This window comes from Panthera leo, chromosome B3, assembly GCF_018350215.1.
Source record: "Panthera leo isolate Ple1 chromosome B3, P.leo_Ple1_pat1.1, whole genome shotgun sequence".
Taxonomy (NCBI): Eukaryota; Metazoa; Chordata; class Mammalia; order Carnivora; family Felidae; genus Panthera; species Panthera leo.
The window spans coordinates 40,600,658-40,624,045 of record NC_056684.1 but is presented as its reverse complement, the minus strand read 5'-3'; the positions used below and the strand labels follow the sequence as shown (position 1 = coordinate 40,624,045).

At 39.3% G+C, this 23,388-nt stretch overlaps 4 protein-coding genes across 26 annotated transcripts in view; 2 read left to right on the top strand and 2 right to left on the bottom strand.

Annotated features, from left to right (window-relative positions):
• Positions 1–761, bottom strand: part of CSNK1G1 (casein kinase 1 gamma 1) — a 175,370-nt gene extending 174,609 nt beyond the window's left edge. For 5 of the 18 annotated variants that reach the window (XR_006203513.1, XR_006203514.1, XM_042941748.1 and 2 more), the window contains exon 1: positions 396–756. The gene's annotated coding sequence lies outside the window, so the exon portion shown is untranslated. Of the gene's footprint in view, positions 1–395 lie in introns of all 18 variants that reach the window. The other 13 variants (XR_006203512.1, XM_042941743.1, XM_042941749.1 and 10 more) reach the window with 7 other exon arrangements.
• On the top strand, positions 57–1,576 carry LOC122221930 (anther-specific proline-rich protein APG-like). Of its 2 annotated transcripts, none has more exons than XM_042941756.1 (2): positions 57–387; positions 1,101–1,576. In XM_042941756.1, exons 1-2 carry the CDS (start codon positions 57–59, stop codon positions 1,136–1,138), a joined length of 369 nt encoding a protein of 122 aa, XP_042797690.1. In that variant the 3' UTR covers positions 1,139–1,576. The 2 variants fall into 2 exon arrangements, with proteins under 2 accessions (XP_042797690.1, XP_042797689.1); XM_042941755.1 differs by having other exon boundaries at positions 1,057–1,576.
• A 4,131-nt stretch (positions 1,577–5,707) lies between these two features.
• On the bottom strand, positions 5,708–18,652 carry PCLAF (PCNA clamp associated factor). 2 transcript variants are annotated; one of them, XM_042941732.1, is made up of 6 exons: positions 18,548–18,652; positions 13,688–14,075; positions 13,302–13,382; positions 11,321–11,483; positions 7,471–7,508; positions 5,708–6,723 (listed from the first exon to the last, which is right to left on the bottom strand). In XM_042941732.1, exons 2-5 carry the CDS (start codon positions 13,731–13,733, stop codon positions 7,496–7,498), a joined length of 303 nt encoding a protein of 100 aa, XP_042797666.1. In that variant the 5' UTR covers positions 13,734–14,075; positions 18,548–18,652; the 3' UTR covers positions 5,708–6,723; positions 7,471–7,495. The 2 variants fall into 2 exon arrangements, with proteins under 2 accessions (XP_042797666.1, XP_042797665.1); XM_042941731.1 differs by lacking the exon at positions 7,471–7,508.
• Positions 18,624–23,388, top strand: part of TRIP4 (thyroid hormone receptor interactor 4) — a 64,778-nt gene continuing 60,013 nt past the window's right edge. For 3 of the 4 annotated variants that reach the window (XM_042941729.1, XM_042941728.1, XM_042941727.1), the window contains exons 1-2: positions 18,729–18,874; positions 22,180–22,349. In XM_042941729.1, the coding sequence (XP_042797663.1) occupies positions 18,774–18,874; positions 22,180–22,349 (271 nt within the window). In that variant the 5' untranslated portion in view covers positions 18,729–18,773. Of the gene's footprint in view, positions 18,699–18,728; positions 18,875–22,179; positions 22,350–23,388 lie in introns of those variants that run through there. The other variant, XM_042941730.1, reaches the window with a different exon arrangement.

Genomic DNA, 23,388 nt, shown 5'->3' with positions numbered 1-23,388 from the left:
GCAGTGCTCCGTTTCAGGAGGGTAGGCAAGGGAAGCAAGGAATTGCCCTAACCACTATGACGAGGTCCATGCTCCCCTTTTGGCCCGAGGATGCTCCCCCTTTCAGAGCGAATCCTCCAGGGGGCAAACTCCCGGTCCACTCCGGCCGAACTCTGCATCCGAGGGGGCGCCTCCTCCACAACCTCGAGCTGGCCACCCGACACTCTCTGCCAGCGGGGTCCCCCAAACCCTCCATTCCACCCCCGCTAGCCGCCACAAACACGCCGGCCTGCGCCCCACCCAGGATCTCCGCCGGCCCCCTCCCCAACCCGGAGAAGGGCCCCCCACCAGCCCCTACAGACACGCACACCCTCAGGCTCCTGCCTCCCGGACCCCATCGAAGCCGGAGTGAGTACCTGGTCCGGCGGTACTCAGAGGCGCAGAAGGGGCGGGCTCGGTCCCCTCCCGGAGGCTCCGAGTGCTTCCCTACCCACCCGCAGCGGTGGCTCCTCTCTTTCCCAGGAGCGGGAGGGAGGAGAGGTGCGGGAGGGGAGGGGGAAAGCGAGGAGCCGAGGGGCTATAGAAGCCGAGCCGGAACCACTAGTGCTGGCCCCACCCTCGGCCGGGCACAGAGTACCCTGGCGCTCCCGATAGGACGAACTTAAAGCAGGCAGTGAGAAATGGACACCATCACTTCCGGGTCATCCAGGCTACGGCCCCTCCCTAGCAACCGCGTGGGGTTGCTAAGCGGAAGTACCTTCAAAGACAACCACCCCCATTTCTTTTGGGACTACCAGAAGGTAGCTAGGAGTGGGTGCTCATCTTTGGCGACACCCTTTTACCTTTTGCTCCTGGTCTTAGACGAGACACACTCTTAGGTACCAAAGACACGCAGCCCAACTTGCTTTTCCCTTCAGCTGCGGCACCCCCCGCCAATCTCCAGCCACTGTATACACCTGCTCCCTCCCGCCTTGAGTCCCAGGCCGACCTATTGGCTCTTCCTAAGGCTCTGTCTGGTCCCTTGTAGGAGTTATTTTCTGGCGATTTAGCAAGCATCTCCCTCTTGTGGATTTTCAGTTATGTTTCAACTGGGTTTTAAAAAATCTTCAATGCTACGAAAGCTTTTTCAGGCACTTGGTTCTCCTGTGACAGCCTCTGAAACCGAATGGTGAGAAAAGTTTTGTCTTCACCTCTCTTCTGTGAGGATTGCATACGTTTGTGTACGATCTGGAAATAACCTCGCTTAAATGGAGGAAAAACAACGATTGGCTATCAATCGAGTAGAATAATTCTGATCCTTAAAAATGAGAAAAGGTCAAAAGAAGCCAGTAATCAAACTGGGGAAGGAGGAAGACGTTTAATCCTCCACTCAAAATAAACTTTCATACCTACACTGTGGAGAAGGAAAATGTTAGGAGACCTCATTTATTCTTCTGTCAGGGTGATCTGGGTTTTGAAAGTATTTGAGGAAACTATGGGCTATCATAAAACCCAATATGATTAATCATATCTTTAGAAAATTGACCCGTAACAGGGGTGTGTTGAGGTGGTTTAGTGGGTTAAGCATCTGACTTCCGCTCAGGTCGTGACCTCACAGTTTGAGTTCCAGACCCATGTAGAGCTCTGTGCTGACAGCTCAGATCCTGGAGCCTGCTTCAGATTCTGTGTCTCCCTTTCCCTCTGCATCTCCACCGCCTGCACTCTGTCTCTTTCTCTCTCTCAAAAGTAAAATAAACATTTAAAAAAATAAAAAGAAAATAAAAAAGAAAAATGACCCATATCAGTGGTAGTTAAATATTCAGAGAAATGTAGTTGAGCATTCAGAAAAAAATTAGTACAAATCTTGGATGGACTTACTTATCTTGAATATGTCTGCTTAAAACAGTAAAGCTTGGGGGCACCTGGGTGGCTCAGTTGGTTAGGCATCCGACTCTTGATACCGGTTCAGGTCATGATCTCAGGGTTGGTGAGTTCAAGTCTTGCACGGGCGCAGAGCCTACCTGGGATTCTGTCTCTCCCTGTCTCTGCCCCTCCCCTGCTCTCTCTCTCTCAAAATAAATAAATAAACTTAAAAAAACAAAAAAAAGGCAGTAAAGCTTGAGTAGCTCCTGAATCTGTTCTCTATTCCATGGCCATGAATGTGCTTGCAACTGCTGGCCTCATTTTATTGGTCATGATAGCCTCTTAGTCACCAATATTAAACTGTTGTTCACCTCATCTGAGGCAGAGGAAATGAGCTTTGGTAACTTAAAAGAGAGCAGGTCTGTTGGTTTCCTGTACACATGAGACGGCATGAAATTGGTTTACCCTAGACAGTTCAGCAAAAGCTTTAGGAAATCACTTGAGAATCAAAAGTCAGTAGTAGGTGGTTTACCCTTGCCATGGACATGCAAATATGTGAGAGTATACACACACAAAATTTTCAAGTGGAATCTGAATACACCCAGTAACTAATAGCTGCTTTTAAAGGAGTGCCTGGCTGGCTCAGTCAGTAGAGCATGCAAGTTCAAGTCCCACGTTGGGTATGGAGATTACTTAAAAAAATAAAAATTAAAAAAACAAAAAAACAAACCTGGCTGTAGGTGGATGACAAGTTTTAAACCTGTGACATGACAAAATAGATGATAGCATTTCAATTGCCAACAGAATAAAAAATTTAATTAGAAAAACAAATAAAACTATTGAGCCCAATGAGCAATGATTTATCTAAAACTATGGTGGACTTAGATGTCTCTAAACCTTAAAACATGATTATGGTAAATGTGCTCTATAGAAAGAAATACTTTATTGGGTAGTTAAGATTAAACGTGGTAGTATAGAAATGCAGGTTCCTGTGCATCATTCATTTTTCCCACTGCCTGAGGAAATGAGTTATTAAAGCATTCATTTAAATCCTCTCTTCCTACAGTTCTATTTTACAATTCAGCTGCTTTTGTATAGGTGTATGAATAACTCGTTTAACTACTAACTGGTCATCATATAACTTCTATAATTCTATCATTTTCAGCATAGTCATTGCTTGGAGACCTCTAAAGTTGTGCAGCAAAATCCACACCTAAAACTAGCTATGTGGGTTTAACTACATTTTTAGGATTTTGTGAGCAGTACTGGAGGAGTTTTCTTAATATGAACCATAACTAAGACAGTTCTCTCAGATCTGGGCTAGATGTCAAATAGCCTTCAAAGTCAGAACAGTTCTTTCATCCTGTAGATCAATATGGGACCTCTGGTCTTTTCCCCCAATCTCTTGAAAGCTTTTTTCATTTTTTTTTAATTGTCCCTTGTAATCATTTAAGAAAATTAGGGTATCACGGGCTCCTTGGTGGTGGAGTTAAGCGTTGGGCTCTTGGTTTTGGCTCAGGTCATGATTTCACTGTTTGAGTTTGAGCCCCACATCGGGCTCCATGCTGACAGTGTGGACCCTGCTTGGGATTCTCTCTCTCTCTCTTTCTGCCCCTCTCCCGCTCTCTCTCTTTCTCTCTCTCAAAAATAAATTAACTTAAAAAAATTAGGATCTCTAACATTTATTTTTTAAAAACCTGGGGAGACTAGCTGGCTGTCAGAAGAGCATGCAACTCTTAATCTCCGGGTCATGAGTTTGAGCTCCACATTAGTATAGAGATTATTTTAAAAATAAGTAAAGAATTTTTTTAAATGATTAAAAAAAAATCTAACACTCAGGGGTGCCTGGATGGTTCAGTTGGTTAAGCGGCCAACTTCGGCTCAGGCCATGATGTCACAGCTGGTGAGTTAAAGCCCCACATTGGGCTCTGTGCTGATAGCTCAGAGCCTGGAGCCTGCTTCAGATTCTGTGTCTCCCCCTCTCTCTGACCTTTCCCGGCTCATACTCTCTCTCTCTCAAAAACAAGTAAACATTAAAAAAAACCCCACTAACACTGTTACTCAATAATTAATATTTAAGTATTCCTAAAGTAAATTAATATTTAAATATTCTAAACGATACCAAAACTAGAGTGTAACAGTTAGTGAATACTTGGGATCAGCTAGAAGAAATGTAGCCCAATTTACTACTTAAATGTCTAAGCAATATATAACACAAAAGACATAGCTCCTAACATAAGGACTCACTTAAGATACATGTGATATAAACAATACAATGTTTAGCCTTAGGAAGAGAAGGCTAAAGGCTAAAGATGTAATAGCTATCTTGAAATACCTAAAGGTTGTAATGTGGAAGGAGTAAGTTGTTATGCGTTATTTCAAGGACAGAACCAAGAGGAGGGGAATTAGAGAAATTCTAATTTTTAACTCATAACATTTTTCATAATTAGAGTTTCCAACTAATAAAACAGTTCACCTAATGAACAGCTGTAACTGGCTTTAGTTGAACAAGACGAGTTCTTGTTCAATGAAGTTTTGATTTAGTAAGGATCTCTTCCACCTCCATATGCTATCCTCAAAGGTAAAAAGAACCATTATAACAATTTTGGTTGGACCAAGGCCCAGCTGAACATTCGATTTTTCCAAAAGTGAATTAGCATGACATATTCTAAGTACAGTGAAATCTGTAAGCAGTGTGTATATATATATATATATATATATATATATATATATGGAAAAGTTCAGTTAATTTAGGCTTTATTTTCTGCTTTTTAAAAAAATAAGCATTTGTCCATAAATAACTCTTTGAGCACACTGTACAACTCTCACTACAGCATTGCTCTTCCTTTGTGAAATTAGATAAACACAAAATACATATGATCCTCACAATGTTCAAAAATCCCAGAAAAGTAGTTTTAATCACTGGCAAAGATATTTACACTAGTATTAATAATTTTAACAAACCATGGGGCGCCTGGGTGGCTCAGTCGGTTGGGCAGCTGACTACAGCTCAGGTCATGATCTCATGGTCTGTGAGTTCGAGCCCTGCATCCGGCTCTGTCCTGAGTGCTCAGAGCCTGGAGCCTGCTTCACATTCTGTGTCTCCCTCTTTCTCTGCCTCTTCCCTGCTTGTTCTCTGTCTGTCTCTCTGTCTCTCTCTCAAGAATAATAAACAATAAAAAAAATTTTTTTTAATAAATAAATAAATAAATAAATAATATAACATAATTTTAACAAACCAAAGAGAAAAACCAGATTAACTTTGTGAAGGGTATGAAATTACAAACTTAAGTTTAATTATCTTTTTAATGTATAAATTTTATTTTTTGATTCAATTTTCAATGGAAACAGGGAGTCTGTACTTCCCTTATGTTTAGAAGAGGCTAAGTTGCCAATCTTTCACAAAAGTTTTGACAATGAAACAGATTACATGGAATCTTTGCCTAATTAAAGTGAGACATCATCATATGTTGTATATTTGGAAAGACTAGGTACTTTAGGTCAAATTTTTTTAGAAACAATTACATATCAGTATTAGACTTCATTGCACACAGCACCATAAAGTTTCTCTCTCCATCAGTGAAAACTAGCAAATCAGATTTCAGATCCATCAAAACTTGACTTTGATAGAGTTGGTTTGAGCTACTCCTTAATAAGAAAACTAATTATCAAGGAAGTACTAAGGATAAAAACTTGGCTCTCAATTTGGTAACATTCTGTTTAATATCCATCTCTAAAAGACAAAGCAAAAAAATATAATCTACAATCATCAAAACTTAGTTTGGAAGTTGATAAAATCAGATCAATGCACTGATTTGTATTTGGAAGGAAAAACAAAGAACTATCTAGTAGGAGGTAATCTTAGGAAGCACACAAATGGATAATCTATTGTGAAAATAAGTATTCATTTATTAAAAACAAACTTCAAAAGAACATACTTGTTAAAACATGGTAAACTTAGACAACAGAATATCAGGAAGCAAAAAGTGTGATAAGGAAGCAAGAATATCAGTTACTAAGTTATATTATACCCACCTCTTTAATTATACCCCTGGTTATCTTAAAATATATAATGGTAGCTCTAAGGACTCTAGACATACCTCTGGATTTATGGCATGATTTGCCTTTTATGTTTTATTGATTTCCAACTTGAAAAGTACAGGCCCAAAAGGTTGTATTTTATGATACTGAATCAAATGCATTTCTAGGAAAATTTCTCTCTTTTAATGTAGTCTATGAAATCTTCCTGTCTAATTCTAAAATTCTTATTTTACCTGCTTTGTTGTTGTTAGAAACTTTATCAACTGTTTAAATCTTCAGGCCATATTGCTCTTAAGGAGAAGATACATAGCCATCCAAATTTCTTCAACATTGCATCTTTGGCCCTCTTTCTTAAAAAGGGTTAGGTTCAGTTTAATTAATACTGAATTTTTTTAATGTGCAAAAATCTAACTCTGCTTCTTAAAGCAAATAAAAGGAACAAAAATACGGCACCATTCTAATAATCAAACGCCAATAAAAATGGCAGCAGTACAAAGATCTAAGAAAATCTCAAATACAGCAGATTTGTAATTAGAACACCATTCAATGATTAATTTTTAGCAAGAAAAAGAAGCTTAATAACAGGTAAAAGAAACCAAATACTGCGTTATATTGAATACCAAGGTAAGTAACCATAACGAATCTTACAAATTCTCCAATATCATAATTACTTGCTTTTGAGTAACTCTATATAAGCCTCATTTTTTAAATTAAATGCCTATTCAGCAAAGCTAATTGGAACAAATACATTTATCCAAATTTACATCCTAGAATAATAAACAGGAGACATTAGTCAAGGATGAATTAAGAGAGTTCTATTCTTTTTCGTCATCTGTGTGATCAGGTGGCAAAGGACGTGCTCTGTGAAAAGAATAGAGAACTCAGTCACCTGAATATCAACCGCTAAAAAAAAAAGTTATCAACCTATATAAATCATGAAGCTTAATAGTGCAATGGGTCTCATCAAGTGAATAGAAATGAGAGAAAATTAAACTCCATTAGTTGACCAACACCTAAAAATTCCAAGTACCAGAGCAACAAAATCTTTATTTTACTTGTTAAGTTGTCAAATGAGTGTTTCTCCTTTAGGATATATTGCTATTTTTATTAAAAATGGAATCTCTAATTCTATAGCATCTTCTTTCAACAGGTTAAGTGGATTAATAAACAGTATAATCAATCCTTCATACAGTAAGGACTGTGTGATAATAAAAAAGCAAAAAAATTAACCAATCCATTTGAGCAGAGAAAACATACCAAGTTGTCATATTTAACTGTATGTCCTTTTGAACCATATAAACATATTACCTAATTGGAAAAAATCTCAAAATTGGTTAAGTTTGCATATGGTAGTTGCAGCTTTTGAAAAATAATTTACATTACCCCAAAGCCATTTTGTACTCATTACACTTTTTATAGAGGAAAGTCAATTAAAAACTTCACCATAATTCAGAATTTTAGAGCTGATGAAGATCTGTGAGATCTATTCTGAAATAAGCAGTTTTCAAATTAGATCCCATAAGCCTAAATGGTCATAGAGCTAGGTAGTGAAAGAAGGAAGCTAAAACAAAGGTATTCTAACTTGGTATGAGACTATCTTTGACTTACCTACTATTAGATTACCAAGAGGTCTTCATTGTGTTTTCCTGGAAGTAAATCAAGTTAACAAATGAACACGATCATAAGCCAAGCATACTTTTGGCAAGGACCTGCTGTACTTTACGTATCATAGTTCTTTCTATTCAAGGTGTTAAGTAGATAGTTTTTCTTGATTCTGAATTCCCTCCCATGCAACTGAAAGGAGTTTTACCCTGCCTCTGTGAGAAAAATAAAGCCATAGGAGTAGCCATGTTTCAGATTATAAATTAGGGAGTTTATAGCAGAATTCCTTCTGATAAACTGATAATTTATTATCTACTATCAAAAATAAATCTATTGATTTACTATCAATAAAGAGATACAACTTTCTTCAACAAACAAATCTAAGCAAGGGGCCTAAAGGAATGATATAAACCTCTATTACTTAGTTTTATGTCACAAATTTTATTACACCATGGATCAAAATTCTTTATGAGAATATATGTGTAATTTTTCTCCATATAATTGAAAGCCTATAGTATAGGTTTTATTGTTATGATGATCAATGTAGTCATATTTGGCTACATTGCCAAATATTTTGTTTCCTTAGTAGAAGTCACAAATAATTCAAGAGGGTTGTAATATATTCTAGACCTAATATTGACTATTAGCCTGTCATATCAGAATGAGAAAGAACAAGGTACCAAACAGTGACAGGGAACTGGAATAAACTTACAGGATCATGAAAGCAAGTCTATTAAAATCCAAAATTTAGTTACTGTTCTATAGTTTGATATTCCTTTTAAATATCTCATAACAGGGGAGCCTGGCTGGCTCAGTCAGAAGAGCATACAACTCATGACTTCAGAGTTGTTAAGTTTGAACCCCATGTTGGGTGTAAAGATTGCCAAAAAGGTATGCCTGGTTGGTTCAGTCCGTGGAGCATTGATGAGTCAGCCCGTGACTCTCGATCTCGGGATTATAGGTTTGAGCCCCACATTGAGTGTAGAGATTACTTAAAAAAAAAAAAAAAAATCTAGGGTGCCTGGAGGATTAGTCAGTTAAGCATCCAACTCTTGATTTCAACTCAGGTAAGGATATTATGGTTCATGATAAGCCCTGCATTGAGCCCCATGAAGCCTGCTTGGGATTTTTCTCTTTTCCTCTCTCTCTCTCTCTCTGCCCCTTTCCCACTTGTACTAAATAAATAAACAAACAAACAAACAAATAAATAAATAAGGTTTAACTTGATTTAACACTTTTTTTTTTTTTTAATGTTTATTTATTTCTGAGACAGAGACAGAGCATGAGTGGGGGAGGGACAGAGAGAGGGAGACAGAATCAGAAGCAGGCTCCAGGCTCTGAGCTGTCAGCACAGAGCCCAATGCAGAGCTCGAACTGACAAACTATGAGATCATGACCTGAGCCAAAGTTGGTCGCTCAACCGACTGAGCCACCCAGGTGCCCCGATTTAACACATCTTAAGCCTATTATGGCCATACTGGATACTGTAACATTTAAGCATCAGTGTGTGAAAACGTGAACCAAAAATTTCATGGAGTGTCTATTTCTTTAAAAAAAAATTTTTTTTAATGTTTATTCATTTTTGAGAGACAGAGACAGAGCTTGAGCAAGGGAGGAGCAGAGAGAGGAAGACACAGAATCCAAAGCAGGCTACAGCCTCTGAGCTGTCAGCACAGAGCCAGACATGGGGCTCAAACTCACGAACCGTGAGATCATGACCTGAGTTGAAGTCGGAGCCAGCCAGGTGCCCCTGGTCACATCATTAATTTTCAATGTTTGTCTCTCTTCAGTCTTGTACGTGAAACTCCCAGCAGATTTAATATTAGCATTTGTTATCTGGTGAAATCCTTCAGATTCTCTGTAAATCAGTCCAATTGGGGACTCACATTTTCTGTGTTAATAAAGAGTGGAATTAATAGATCTGATGAAGACCTATGTTTTCCTTGTCACATTGGACTTCTAGTTGCCATATGGATTGGGCTTTAGAATATGCAATGGTGAACAATAGAGTTCTTTGGCCTGGGTCTAACAGTAGAAATATAGAAAAGCAAGCAAGACCACAAGGAAAATGGCTGCTAACTGTAGGGCACAGGTGGACATTGTGGGCTCAGACAGAGGACCTGGTATACTAGTTAAAGGAACGCGTGAATAAATCTGTGTCAATAGAGCAGTGCCAGAAGCAGCAGTCCCAGACTGAGCATGGCCACCATTCCCTTGCCCACGTTGGTCACTGTGCCCTGGGTCAGACTTGCTGCTTGGTGTGCTGGATGATCACAGGCTCCTGGCTGGTACAGGAGAGAGAGCTAGCAGGGTCTTAAATTGAGGGGCATAATGACAGTGATATGGCACCATGTGGCCACCCATGCTCACCATTCCCCATACCTCCAGTCAAATAATTTGTGTTTGAACCGCAACTTTTCCAAATTGCTTAAAGAGCCTGGATCCTATTATTTATAAGTCTATTTTTTACAAAGCAGCTTTCCTTGGCCTCTTTTTTTTTTTCAAGTAGCATTATTTTTGTCCCAATTCTTAGAAGTATGTTTGTTGTTGAAAGTTGGTAGCACTGAATGAGTAGGAGGAGAGGTTTTTACCCAGAAATAATCGCTATTGATACTTGGTATGTTTCTACAGCATAAAAATTGTACTTTTGAGTGCTGAATTTTTGCTTAACCTCTGTCATGAGCATATTCTTGACATTAAAGGCTTAAAAGCATGATTTAATAATCTTCTTTAAAAAGCGTGTACACTTTTTACGCTTTAAAAAGCGTCTACACAAAGTTGACTTTGTATGCATGCAGTTTTATTCCCACCTTGTTTTATTTTTAAAAATAAATTTTTTACGTATTTTTAGAGAAGTTGGAAATAAAAATACGTATTTTTACGTATTTTTAGAGAAGTTGGAAAGAAAATACACCATGGTGTTAGTTGTGATTTTCTAAGTGATGAAAGTTTCTGGATTTTTTTTTTTAAATTCTTTTTTTTTAACGTTTTATTTATTTTTGAGACAGACAGAGACAGAGCATGAACGGGGGAGGGGCAGAGAGAGAGGGAGACACAGAATCGGAAGCAGGCTTCAGGCTCTGAGCCATCAGCCCAGAGCCCGATGCGGGGCTCGAACTCACGGACCGCGAGATCGTGACCTGAGCTGAAGTCGGACGCTCAACCGACTGAGCCACCCAGGCGCCCCTAAATTTCTGGATTTTCTAACCTTTCTACATTGGTTATTTATTTCTTATAGAGGCTGAACTAGTGGTTTTTTGAGGTGTGGACATAATAGAATTGATGCTAGATAAACCAACATAGAAATTTCTTTTTTGAAAAAAGATTATAAAAAATAGACAGTAAAAATTAAATAAAGACAGGAAGTTCATGGTTAATAATATAGCACTTATCTTCTGATTGGGAACTGATCCTCTTTGGGTGACTGAAAGGAGTAAAAATAATACCTTTTACTGATGTTTGAAATTCGGGAGTGACTTAGAAGAGAGTAGTACAAGTTTGAAAAAACCTCTGGTTTCTGTTTTCTTATCTTTTCAGGGAGAAACTTCAAAGTTACTCAATTTCCACTTATCTTTTATTTTCAAGAATATAAGTATTTTCAGGCACGTGGGTGACTCAGTCGGTTAAGCATCCAACTTCCGCTCAGGTCATGATCTCACAGTTTATGGGTTTGAGCCCTGAGTCCGGCTCTGTGCTAACAGCTCAGAGCCTGGAGCCTGTTTCAGTTTCTGTTGTCTCCCTCGCTCCCTGCCCCTCCCCCACTCGCACTCTGTCTCTCTCAAAAATAAATAAAACATTAAAAAAATTTTTTTAAAAATGTAAGTATTTTCTTTATATTCCAGAATGTGAAACTTACTTTCTTTTTGCTTTTCCTAAGCCACTGCTTCCTGCCTCTTCAGGAATTCGATTCTCTTTGTCAGAATCTTTAGGGGACAGCCCAAAGAATTCTCCGATTCCTTTTTGCCACTTGGGAGTTGGGCGCACACAAACTGGATTCCCTCCGGCATACTTATTTTCAACTATAAAATATAAACAGATGGAAGTAAGTAAGAACTAAGGATACAACTGCCATTCCTTAAAGGGAAACAATTCTTTAACATCAAATCTAAAGAGTATATGGTATTACATTCATCTTAAAATAATTAGAAAACGTGAGATGACAAATAACTATTCAAATAGTCTTACCCATTGTCATATTAAAGCATGACACATTTTTTCCTAATATGAGGTAGCACGGTGTAGTGTAAACCACCAAAATTTTACTTAACAAAGTCATTTACTTAAAGCACCTGTGAAAGGCAAAACAAATATACAGCAGTGTGAAAGTTTCCACAAAATTAGGTTTCACTTTTCAAAGCTCTTGGCTCCTTTTCAGTTCATAAGGTAAATCCAAGTCCTGATTTTTTTAAAGTAAGTTCTACGTCCAATCTAGGGCTTGAACTCATGACCGTGATATAGTCACATGCTCTACCAACTGAGCCAACCAGGTGCCCCGATTCCTGATTATTTTAAAACAGTAATATAGAGGAAAAATTTCTGCCTCCTAATGAAATAATGGTTAGAATAGCAAGATGAGCAAATTACTGAGTCACTACATCGATCTTTTGCTTTAAACACATTTGTCACAAACTCTACCAGGTAAAGAAAACAAAAAGGGAACCTGGGTGGCTCAGTTGATCAAGAGTCTGACTCTTGACTTCAGCTCAGGTCATGATCTCCAGGTTTGTGAGTCTGATCCCTGGGTCTGGCTCTGTGCTGACGGTTTGGAGCCTGCTTGGGATTCTCCCTCTCCCTCTCTCTCTGCCCCTCCTCTGCTTTCTCTCCCTCAAAAATAAATAAATAAACTTTAAAAAAAAATAGAGATCTTTAAAATGCCTTAAGGGGTGCATTTGGCTAACATAAGTTCATTAAGGGCCTATTCAGCTGACTCTGGCAATACAACAGTGGACCAGACAATGGGATGTAGCCCTAACTGGAATTTAATGGTACAGGGTATGGAATATTCTCAATAAATTCATCACCTTTAAACTTTTGACCTACAGCTCCTTTATATCTAAAGAGAGCAAATTATTACATACATGCATATATTTTTTGGTAAGTTGTTTCTAATTTGGAACAGGGGGAAGTTTAAGTTAACTTAAGAACCCATGAAGTTCTTCACAGTGCTTTCCTGTATGTTCTTAACTAGGCCTTGTGGAATTAATCTTCCTAACTGCTCAACTTCCTAGGAAAGGAATGACGCACCAGATGGCACAGTATTTTCTCAACCTCTCCTTGCACAGAAGGAGTAGTGTGAAGCTATTTCATCGGGCCAAGTTTTCCCTCCTAATGTCCCAAAGGCGGTATCAGGAGCTGCACAGTTGGAAAACACACACACACAGACATCATGCCAAAAAACAAACAAAAAAACATGCAGAAATGAAAACAAAAACGTTTAAGCTAAGCAGACAACTTGATTAGCACGGTCAACTACTAGATTAATTCTTAATCTAGTAAAAGAGAGCTTAAATAGCCTCCTACAAGAAAAGGACATCTGTCAGTATTAAAAATAAAAACGCTAAACTAGGAAAGAAAAACAGGTTTGAAGATAAATCGTGTCCATCCCTAACCCTGAGGCCTGAGATTCTTTTCCTTGTGACCCCCACCTTTACCCCAACCTGTCAGGCAGCCAAAACCCCCTCACTGTATCAGAGGGCAAGAAAGAAACTCGAGTGTGAGAATCTCAGGAAAATAAATTCCAAGGTGGGTCAAGGGGCTTGCAGGTCAGGAGAACTGCGGTGCCCGGCCTGATCCTCTTTGGAGAAGGTTCCTCCAGAGGTTGCAGGGGCGCTTTTTACCTTTCCTCGACGAAAGCGATGCGGAATTACTGGCAGAAGTGGAGGAACCAAGCACCTTCCTGGGGGCTCGAGAAGCCACCACTGTGGAGAGGAAAGGAGGCATTCAAAACAGGGCTGTAAGGTTCCGACACCGAGTCTCAGTGCCACGTTCTCACCACGGTCCCCGACCCCGCCACCTGGTGAGGAGAGCCCCGCGATGCAGTACAGCAGGCCAACCATCCCCTGGCCGTGCCGCTCCTCCCTCTTGGTAAAGGGGCCAGGCCGCTGCTTCCTGAACGGCTGGACCATTTGGCTCAAAGGGCGGTGGGGAGCCCTGGCCTCTCCCGCTCGCAGCGGGGCTGCCGGGAGAACCCCCTGCCCCCCACTGCCTTGCTCAACCTCCTCACCTTTTCTGTAGGTGCCTGGGACACTGTCCGCTTTAGTCCGCACCATATTCAAACGCGAGGAGAGGGGAGCAATCAATGACTTCCCAACCGAGGGTGTTTAACTGGACAAGGACCCGAAAACGAATCTCCCGCCACAGTTTATATTGGTCTCTTTCCCGCGCGCTCCACGGACTCTCCCGGGAAGCCGCTCCCATTGGTTCCGCGCCGTACCCCCGCAACCAATCGCCAGTGTCCAGCGATGACAGCAACGAGGCTTGGCTCAGTACCGTCCCGTCCATCAACTTTGCAGAAGCTTGTGATTCGTTCCCGCCCCAAGTGGGAGGTGCCAAGGTGCTTTTTCGGGGCGCCCCAAGAGTGAGTGCTAAGATTCTAAGTAAGGGAAATGGACCTGCTTAGAAAACAAGACCCAGGAAAGACAGCGAGTTACATTTCTTCAAAAGTTACCACAGGGTGAAATCCATGTAATTGACTCCAGGAAGAGAAACTTGAAATGAAGCGGATTTTTTAATGAAAATCAAAATAAAGAACTTAAAAAAAAAAAAAAAAAAACAACCCTCAGACGAACTCTTTCTGCCAGGTCCATAACAAAACAATTCTATGGAATTTTAGAAAAGTAAGGTATTTATGAGGCTTTTCTACGTTTTTAGTCCGTATGGTAACTTGTAACTAAAGAAAAAAAAACTGAGTAAATTGTATATATATACACACATAAAAAAGAACAAATTAATGAAACGTCTTCCCAAGATCCAAATGGTCTCAGAGTTCCTTAAAAATATGCCAAACGTGCTAAGGGTACATCCCTGGCATACAGTGATTATAAATCTAGAATAGGAACTCAACACTATTTTCTATCCCTATGCCTATCTTCTAATTACAATACCCCTGGGGAGTGATTTTCACTCTCTGAAAACCATGCATAAAACATGATCAGATGAGCTTGCCTTGGGATGTATTTTGTTAAATGCTCACTTGAAAGGCAATCCTAAAAGTGTATGCACGGCATTAATTCTCTCCAATAAATTATGCTTGAACTTTCAGAAAATAGGCTAGTCAGTACTTCAACAGAATCAACAACCACTTTGTGTTTTAGAATTAAAGAATCTTAAACGATCTAGACAACAGGTGAAATTATATATTATATTACAATTACATTAATCACATTATAATTCAATTAATTAACTAATTATATTGTAATAGCAGGAAATGTATTGGAAATAACCTGTAGCTTTGTCTAAAAACCTTGGAGTCTAAGACTACATTAGAATTCCTACCAGAAAAATCAACAACCCTCAGGGTATTCCTTTCTTCTTTGTCATCACACACCTCTCAATACATAATCGTTCTTGAATGCACATTATTTCTTTTTCAGTTAAAGTGGCTTCTACAAAGGCCTGAATTACTTAATTCAAACTCATTTCCCAGGTCCCTGCAGAGATTAGAACAGCATAGAGAATCTGCTGGTCTTTCTCATAGTTCAGATGCCAAGTGAGTGGCCAGAAATAATTGCAAATATACCTTTGCACACATGAGCAGTTTATTACCATAGCTATGTTTATATGTTTGTCTTTTAATAATAGGGAAGAAAACATATTAGGGTAAAAAATTAGGAAACAAGCAGTGATCTCTAGCAGATATTCTTTAAAAAAATATTTTTAACATTTATTTTTGAAAGAGACACACACAGAGTATGATCAGGGGAGGGGCAGAGAGAGGGAGACACAGACAGAATCCAAAGCAGGCCCCAGGCTCTGAGCTGTCAGCACAGAGCCCAATGCAGGGTTCAAACTCACCAACTGCGAGATCATGACCTGAGCTGAAGTTGGAAGCTTAACATATTGAGCCACACAGGCCCCCTGCAAAAGTTTTTAATTTCAATGTTTACTTTGAGGAAAGCTTCTCCTTTGAGGTTTGCTTTTCCTTTATTTAAATAAAATACAGAGAACTACGTGGTGTGAACTTGAAAATGTCAAAGGCCTAGGGCATTAAGAAAAGTTGTAGTACATTTGTATGAAATATCTGCCTAAACTTATACAAAAAAAAAATCTTTTAAGTCATGTAAAATAGGTGTGCTTGCTTTGCTCAGGCAGAATGGAGGCACCTGGGTGGCTCAGTTGGTTAAGTATCTAACTTCAATTCAGGTCATGATCTCAGTGTTTGTGAGTTCAAGCCCCTCTTTGGGCTCTGTGCTGACAGCTCTACGACTGGAGCCTACTTTGGATTCTCTCTTTCTCCCTCTCTCTCTCTCTCTCTCTCTCTGCCCCTTCCCCACTTGTGCTCTGTCTCTCTCAAAAATAAATAAACATTAAAATTTTTTTTAAATAAATGATAATCACTGTAAATAGCATTGCATTATATGACATATATTACAAACCAGAGATTGCAATAATTAACATATGCTTTAAATAAAAAGAATACCTTTATTCTTAAAAAAAAATTTTTTTAATGTTTATTTATTTTTGAGAGAGAGGGACAGAGCATGAGTGGGATGGAGCAGAGAGAGAGGGAGAGACAGAATCCAAAGCAGGCTCCAGGCTCTGGGTTGTCAGCACAGAGCCGGACGCAGGGCTGGAACTCATGACCTGAGCCAAAGTCAGATGCTTCACCAACTGAGTGGCCCACCTAGCTGCCCCATATTCTTTACAAAATTTTCAACGTTTTATTTATTTTTTGAAAGAGAGAGCATGAGCAAGGGAGGGCCACAGAGGGAGAGGAGGACACAGGATCCAAAGAGGGATCTGTGCTGACATGCTGACATCAGCAACCCTAAGGCAGGGCTTGAACTCACAAAGCGGGAGATCACGACCTGAGCTGAAGGTCAGCTCAATTCAACCAATTGAATCACCCAGGCACCTCCAGAATACCTTTATTCTTGAGGACCTAATAATTTCATCATAATTTATATGATGTGCTAAGCCCTATTGTAAAAAAAAAAAAAAAATCCTGTCATAGTCTCTGTCTTCAAGAAATTAACATTTAAAATGTTTGTTAATTAATTAACTAATTTAGAGAGCATGCATGCAAGTGCAAGCAGGGAAGGGGCAGACAGAGAGGGAAAAAGAATTCTAAGCAGGCTTCTTGCTGTCAGTGCAGAGTTGGATGTGGTGCTTGACCTCAGGAACCTTGAGATCATGACCTGAGCAGAAATCAAGAGTCGGACCTGACTGAGCCACTAGGCACCCCAAGAGGTTAACATTTAAATTATGGGAACTGAACAGATATAGAAAATGTAGAAGATTTTTATGAAGACACAAAATTTGTATCCACTGTTAATAAATATTCACAGAGAATTTGGGTTTTTTTAAGCTAGAAAATCATATATTTTCCATTAGTAACAAAGACAATCTATACCCAATGTACATCAATACACTTATATGATTTCGATCATTTATATCAGTGGAAACATTAGCATAAAAAGGTGAAGCAGGAACCAATTAATGTAATTGCTCAGTCTAGATGGCCTAATGGGAATGAAGAACCTATAAATGTAAAACGAAGTCAGCCAATTAAATTTATTAATGGGGGCATCTGATGGGCTCAGTCAGTGGAGCACAGCTCTTGATATCAGGGTTTTGAGTTACAGCCCCACATTGGATGTAGAGATTACTTAAAAAATAAAATATTTTTTAAAATATATTGATGAAATATATCAGAGGACGTTAAAGCTCTCCAGTATAGTCTGGCTAAATTTTCATCAGTCCATCGTCCCAGTGGAGTAGAGAGTACTGACACACATGCAAGTTTGGTCTTCTTGGGTTGAAATACCTTTGACTCTTTAAAAATCACTGCAGCGTGGGCAAATAGGTTAAATAGGTGATGGGGATTAAGGAATGCACTTGTCCTGAAAAATTTAACAGAAGACCATGGGGGAGGGGAAGGGGGAAAAAAAAGTTAGGGAGGGAGCCAAACCATAAAAGACTCTCAAAAACTGGGAATAAACTGAGGGCTGATACAGGGTGGGAGGGAGGGGAAAGTGGGTGGTGGGCACTGAGGAGGGCACCTGTTAGGATGAGCACTGGGTGTTGTATAGAAACCAATTTGACAACAAATTTCATATTAAATAAATTTAAAAAAAGGAATGCACTTGTGATGAGCACCAGGTGTTAGACGGAAGTGTTAAATCACTATATTGTACATCAGAAACTAATATAACTGTATGTTAACTGTAATTAAACACAAAATTTAGAAAGAGAAGTCATTGTTGGCCAAAAAAAAGTATTACATAAATTTAAAAAAAAATCACTCAGAATTTATGTCAAAGTTCTTTAAAGCCAAATCATAACACCTGTTATATTACAAGTTTTTCCTCCTGGAGCTTCCTGACTTGTTTTGGCCCTCCTGGAAAAGACCTGGCTCAAAAAAATTAAACAGAAAAAGGTTCTTGCAGCGTGAACCTAGTATTAGACCATACAGAGTATTAATAAAACCACGACCACCAAAGCAAATCCCTGAAGCAGTTATTCTAGCTTGCAAGTGCTATTTTAAATGTTTTGCATAAACTAGAGCAATTTTTTTTTAAGTTAGTTTATTTTGAGAGACAGACAGAGAGAGAGGGCGTGAGCGAGCAAGAGTGCAAGCAAGCAGGGGAGAGTCAGAGAGAGAATCCCAAGCAGGTCCCGACCTGCCAGTGAAGAGTCCTAGAGCCGGCTGAATCCCAGGAACTCGGAGATCCTGATTTGAGAAGGAATCAAGAGTCCCATGCTTAACCCACTAAACCTTACCCAGGTGCCTCAAAACCAGAACAAGTTAAAAGCTGGCCTCTCAGATTACAGTTTTGTTTTATCTTTTCCTCGACTATAGTTTTTATAGGTAATTACACTGTCTTCTCAACCGAATTCCTGATTCTCGAGTCCTACATCTTACCATGCAGAAAAATCAGGCGCAGATTAGCTCCGGTTCCAGCATAAACACACCAGGAAGCGGGAAGGAGGAGGCGGCACACGTGGGAGGGATCTGTGCTGAGGCGGTACAACCGCGAGGGGCGGTGCAGGCTGGCGGAACCCGCGCGAACGAGGTTGGTGTTGCGAAGGGGACTAGTCCATTGCAGGACTTAGGGCTGTTGGAGCCCAGCTGGTTCCGGCTGGGAAAAATGGCGGTGGCAGGGGCGGCGTCCCGGGAGCAGCTGGTGGGCTGGTGTACCCAGCAGTTAAGGAAAACTTTCGGCCTGGATGTCAGCGAGGAGATCATGCAGTGAGACTGGTTGGGGTCTGAGGCGGGAGGGACCTCTGGGATGTGCACTGGCTGAAAGGGGAAGAGGGGAAGACTAAAAAGTTGATGAGAGTGAAGAAATATAGAAGGGCTGCTGTGGGACTCTAGGCGCCGAATTTGACCTCCGGCTTTACAGTGCAGCTTCTGGGACAGGGTGTCAGGCTCCACAATCGGTCGGTGGGGCCTTTTTTCTTAGGAAAACTCCAGATCTCTGATAACTAAACCTGTAAGACTGTCCCTGGAGCCAATTTCCTGATAGATTCTGCAGAGAAGGGCCAAGCCACATTATCTTTGCAAAAATTCCTTACTCTGAGCATTTGAGTTTGCCCGATCTGCGTGGTGTTTAATATTAAATAGGACCTGGACTTTAAATGGAGGCGGCTGAAGTAAGGTGCAAATAGCTCCTGACTGAGGAGTCCCAGGTTCTATTTTCTGTTGTCATTTACCACTTTTGGAATCTTGGGCAACTTTTTTTTTTTTTTTTTTAATATTGGGCTACCTAATTTTCCTCTCTGTACCTTAATTTCCTCATGTGTAAACTGAATACTGAGCAGAGTTTATCTTTAATACTTTGATTCCTATAAAATGGAGATCGTGACATAATTTAGTATTTTTTCTTTCAATTGATGTAACATATTTGTTGCTCTGCTGCATAACATGCTGTGGCCATAAAGGCTCTTGAGACCATTGGGTTCCACGTGGTTGAGGAATGCTGACTGGGGGAAATGTAGGGTGTTGTGGGAGCACGGAGTAAAGGATTCCCACTAAGATTTGAGAAACTTGAAAGGTTTACTTCAAGGAATCACTTTCACCTGAAAACTAAAGGGTGGGTAGGTGGAAGTGCAGTGTTCAGGTAGAGGGGGAAACTTCTTTAATAGTTGGGCTTGATCAAGGAACCTGCAAGTTTTGTTTTTTTTTTTCCTTAAGTTTATTTATTTATTTTGAGAGAGAGGGAAGGAGGAGCAAAAAGAGAGGGAGAGAGACAATTTGTACTGGCTCCGAGCTGTCAGCACAGCCACTTCTTGGCTACCAATAATATAATACTATTTGAACTCATTTCACTTACTAGGTTTTTATAGTTATTGCACAACAGGCTATGATGCCATGTTGAAAGCATTTTTGTGTACATTTCCTGTGTCTTGCCAGGCATTTTACTGAGAATTACTCAGGTGTACTGTACTAGTGTGCTAACTTGAACAATTTGGCATGAATGGCCTGAATTTTTACAGACAGCACAGAACTGTTAACTTCCTAATCAGTGATTCACTTATGGAACATTAAGATTTGTACACAGGTTTAGCAAAATAAACTGTTCTGCAATCTGCATTAGCTCATGTTTTGGATGATTCTGTTTTGAAAGATTTGTTATATAACACATTTAGATGTATGTTGTTCCTTATTATACTTTGTTAAATAGTTAAAATGACATTTATTCAAATGTTACTGGAACTCCATAAATCCTTCCCTGGTAATTTGAATACCAGAGTTAAATGATCCCCTGAGGTTTCTTGCCGTCCTTTTGTAAGAACTCAATAGTAATTAATCTTTTGATGGGATGCTAACTTTGGGGATCAAGTTGATTAAACTGTAAAAGTCCTGAAAAACAGTGGTCTTTTCTTTTTTAATCTGTGATGGTTTAAAAGATGCTCTTAATGATGCCCAATGGCACAGGTTTATTCACCTATAGATCATAACACTGCAAATGCACCCACCACATTAAGAAAATAACCTAGCACATATGCTACTGGTGATGGCAAAATCTCATGATTTTTTTTTTAATGATACAGCATTATTATAATTTTTCTTATATCCCATACCAGTATATCTGCATTACAATTTATTCAGATCTTATAATGCTTTCATGGTCTGATATCTTAATTTACAAGTTATTTTTTAAAATTCTTTTCTAATGGTGTAACATATTCACTGTAGAAATCTTAAAAAATCAGAAAAAAGATAAAGAAGGAAACCAAAATTAACCATAATACCACAATCCAGAGATTATCATTGTTTCACTCTTCGTGTTTTTTTTCCTATGCATATTGTAATACATTTTCAAAACATAGGGGAAAAAAGAAAAGAAAAATAAACTCTTGTTAATTGACCATAGTGGTAATTATTTGGGGGTATAAGCTCTGGCCTTTTTTCTACACATGTGTATGTGTATACACATTGCTTTTATAGCAAATGGAATCATATGCTCTGCACTCTATCCTATTATTTCATTTACCATTATAGGAGGGCATTTTCTCAGAATAATAATTATTCAAAACTTTCACATTTAGTGGTAGCATATTACATTTTTGAAAGTCCAAAAACTTGAATTCATTAGTCCCTTTTCCATCAATAGATATTTTAAATAGCTTCTAGTGTTTCATTAATTCAAACAGTGAGGCAGTTAACCTTTGCATAAAATTTTCTGTCTCTTATGTCTTATAAAGTCCTATAAATGGAATTACCAGATTATTTTTAAGGCACTTCAAATATATTGGCCTGTCAATTTTTAAACAAGTTGTACTGACTTGAACTGTTACCCCATTTCACTTTTAGGAACCTTTATAACATTTCCTTAAAAGAGATCTGCTCATTACGATGTGATACCCGTCTTGATATATAATTTTTGAGAATATTAAATCAACAACTGTTTAGATTGTTCTATGTACTCATATTTTTAGCAAAAGAAATTTTAGGTTTTATAATATAGAGATTAAGTGATTTGTATTCCTCGGAAAATATGACTGCAGATATGTAGTTATAGGAAGTATTCCTATGTTAAGGACAGCTCCACAAGCCTATCTTCAAAACAGTAATTTAATTCTTCCAACAAGAGGGTTACATAAAGGTTTTATTATGAACAAGGTGTGGTCAGGATCTTTGTCTAATCAAACTTATATCCCTAGCACCTAGCATAGAATTTGGCTTAAAGTAAACACTTCAGTAGCTCAGTCGGTTGAGCATCTGACTTCGGCTCAGGTCGTGATCTCACAGTTCATGGGTTTGAGCCCTGTGTCGGCCTCTGTGATGACAGCCTAGAGCCTGCTTTGGGGATTCTGTGTCTCCCTCTCTCTCTGCCCCTCCCCCACTTACTCTTTGTGTGTGTGTGTGTGTGTGTGTGTGTGTGTGTCTCTCTCTCTCTCCCCCCCGCAAAATAAATAAAACATTAAAAAAAATCGTAAACACTTTAATGGATTAATGAATAGTTTGTACTACGTCAGTTTATGTTGTGATTATTGAAAGACATAGTATAAGCAGTCTTGTTTCAACAACTTCTATTTTTGCTTCCTGAGGTATGTTTTGTCAATTGAGAGTGCTGAAGAGATACGAGAATATGTCACTGACCTCCTTCAGGGAAATGAGGACAAAAAAGGTCAATTCATAGAGGAGCTTATAACCAAATGGCAAAAGAATGATCAGGAGTTGAGTTCTGATGCTCTGCAGCAGTCCTTCAAAAAAGATGGTAAGTGGGGCACCTGGGTGGCTCAGTTGGTTGAACGTCTGACTTCAGCTCGGGCATGATCTCATGGTTCCTGAGTTCAAGCCCTGTATTGGATTCTGTGGTGACAGCTCAGAGCCTGGAGCTGCTTCAGATTCTGTGTCTCCCTCTCTCTCTGCCCCTCCCCTGCTTTCAGTTTGTTTGTCTCTCTCTCAAAAATAAATAAACATTAAAAAAAAATTTAGAGAAAAAGATGGTAAGTTAATATAATTAAGTAATGGGCTGGTTTATAGAACCTCATATTTTCTGTAACTGCTATTTCCTCACAGCTAACTTAAGCAGAATCATATGTATCCGTATTTTTCAGTTCTACTCAAACTGGAATCAATACTGTTTTGTTGAGACTTTTTCAACTTAGAAAATATCACAAAAATACCTGTTTGCAGATAAAAATGTGGTTTCAGAATAGTTTGAAAAATTTATCCATGTTTTAAAAAAACAATTTTCAGGAGTACCTGTGTGTCTCAGTCAGTTAAGCATCCGACTTCCATTCAGGTCATGATCTCACAGTTCCTGAGTTCGAACCCTGCATCAGGCTCTGTGCTGACAGCTCAGAGTCTGGAACCTGCTTTGGATTCTGTCTCCTCTCTGTCTGCCCCTCCCCCACTCAACTCTCTGTGTCTCTCTCTCTCTCAAAACAAACATTGGGAAAAAAATTTTTTTTAAATTTTAGTTATCTGTATACCTGGATGAAAGTAAATGCTGACCAACTTTAGTATGAATAGCATTTAGAAGTAACTATTTAGTTAAAAGATATGAAAGATAAATACCAAACTAAATAATCTAAGTCATTATTATTATATAATCTAAAATATATCAGATTTTAGGGTCACCTGGGTGGCTCAGCCAGTTAAATATCTGACTCTTGGCTTTGGCTCAGGTCACGATCTCATGGTTTGTGAGATCGAGCCCCATGTTAGGCTCTGCACTGACAGCATGGAGCCTGCTTGGGATTTTATCTCTTCTTCCCTCCCTCCCCCTCCCCCCCCTCTCTTTCTCTCTC